The 1,277-nt window shown below is 40.7% G+C and overlaps 1 protein-coding gene across 1 annotated transcript in view; it reads left to right on the top strand.

Moving 5' to 3' along the window:
- Positions 1-1,277, top strand: part of LOC122359041 (neurofibromin-like) — a 44,396-nt gene that overhangs the window by 8,857 nt on the left and 34,262 nt on the right. The window contains exons 6-10 of the mRNA XM_043259157.1: positions 112-179; positions 281-356; positions 465-622; positions 799-972; positions 1,060-1,217. Of these exons, the coding sequence (XP_043115092.1) occupies positions 112-179; positions 281-356; positions 465-622; positions 799-972; positions 1,060-1,217 (634 nt within the window). The remainder of the gene's footprint in view (positions 1-111; positions 180-280; positions 357-464; positions 623-798; positions 973-1,059; positions 1,218-1,277) is intronic.

The raw sequence follows: 1,277 nt of genomic DNA, 5'->3' as shown, positions 1-1,277 counted from the left end.
CACAGCGCAAGTATTAATCCACAAATGAATGCAAATAAATAAATTATGAAAACACTATGTAATTTAATATGGTGTGGAATTGCTTGATAACTTCCCGCACGTTCCCTTTAGAAACAGTACTCAAATTCAAATCTTTAAAAAAGCCGGCTCAGCTTGCAGTAATCAGCAGTTTGGAAAAGGTACGTGCTTTTTAAATAATACAACAGACTTTTTCTAGCTTTAATAATTCTCATTTTATGAGGAGTCGTAGGAGTAAATATATTTGATATGTTTGTGTCAGGCTTTCTGGAACTGGGTTGAACACTACCCTGATGAGTTCACTATGCTCTATCAGAGACCCCAGGCTGACATGGCCGGTGAGTGAGACAACAATTCATATCTAAACTGACTTGTTTACTAGACTGTTTATTGAAGTGTAATAGATGTGTTATAATTAGACTGTGTGCTTGCTTCTGTGTATACAGACTGTGCAGAAAAACTGTTCGACCTGGTGGACAGTTTTGCAGAAAGTGCAAAGAGAAAGGCTGCTGTGTGGCCACTACAGATCATCCTCCTCATCCTCTGTCCAGAGATCACTCAGAGCATCACCAAAGAAGTAGGGGGGGAGGAGAAAGCTAACAAGGTCAGAGGTCACGCAGTAAATTGGCCTTCTATTTCTTCACCTTTTATTTACTTTTCCTGTTGTGCATAAAGTCATTTGTGCAAAATGTATGTAGCATTGAGACTAGTAACATGCATAATTTTCTTTTTCTGCACGCTGATGGTTGAAAATCAAGCTATTTTGTTGTCTTCCAACAGAAGTCATTTGTGGACAGTTTACGGAAGGCTCTGGCTCAGCACAGCGGCAGCAGGCAGCTGACCGAGAGTGCGGCCGTCGCATGCGTCAAACTTTGCAAAGCCTGCACCTACATCAACTGGGAGGATAATTCTGTCATCTTTCTCCTAGTTCAGTCCATCGTTATGGACCTTAAGGTGAAGAGGACCGTTTTTTTTGAGTAAAGTACGGCAATGCATGTCTGAAGGTTGCTGTCTGCAGCTTTGCTCTCTTTTGTCCCCCAGGGTCTTCTGTTTAACCCTACTAAGCCATTCTCAAGGGGTGCCGGCTGCCAGAGCGCCGATGTGGATTTGATGATAGACTGCTTTGTGTCATGTTATCGCATCAATCCTCGTAACAACCAGCATTTTAAGGTAAGCTTTGTTATTGAATCAGCATTTTCAAGGACATTATAGCAAATAATAAACCATCACTAACAAGATATTTAATATTATTATTATTA

This window comes from Puntigrus tetrazona, chromosome 15 (genome assembly GCF_018831695.1).
Source record: "Puntigrus tetrazona isolate hp1 chromosome 15, ASM1883169v1, whole genome shotgun sequence".
Taxonomy (NCBI): Eukaryota; Metazoa; Chordata; class Actinopteri; order Cypriniformes; family Cyprinidae; genus Puntigrus; species Puntigrus tetrazona.
Note: the sequence above shows the minus strand (reverse complement) of the source record. Positions and strands in the feature narration are given on the sequence as shown.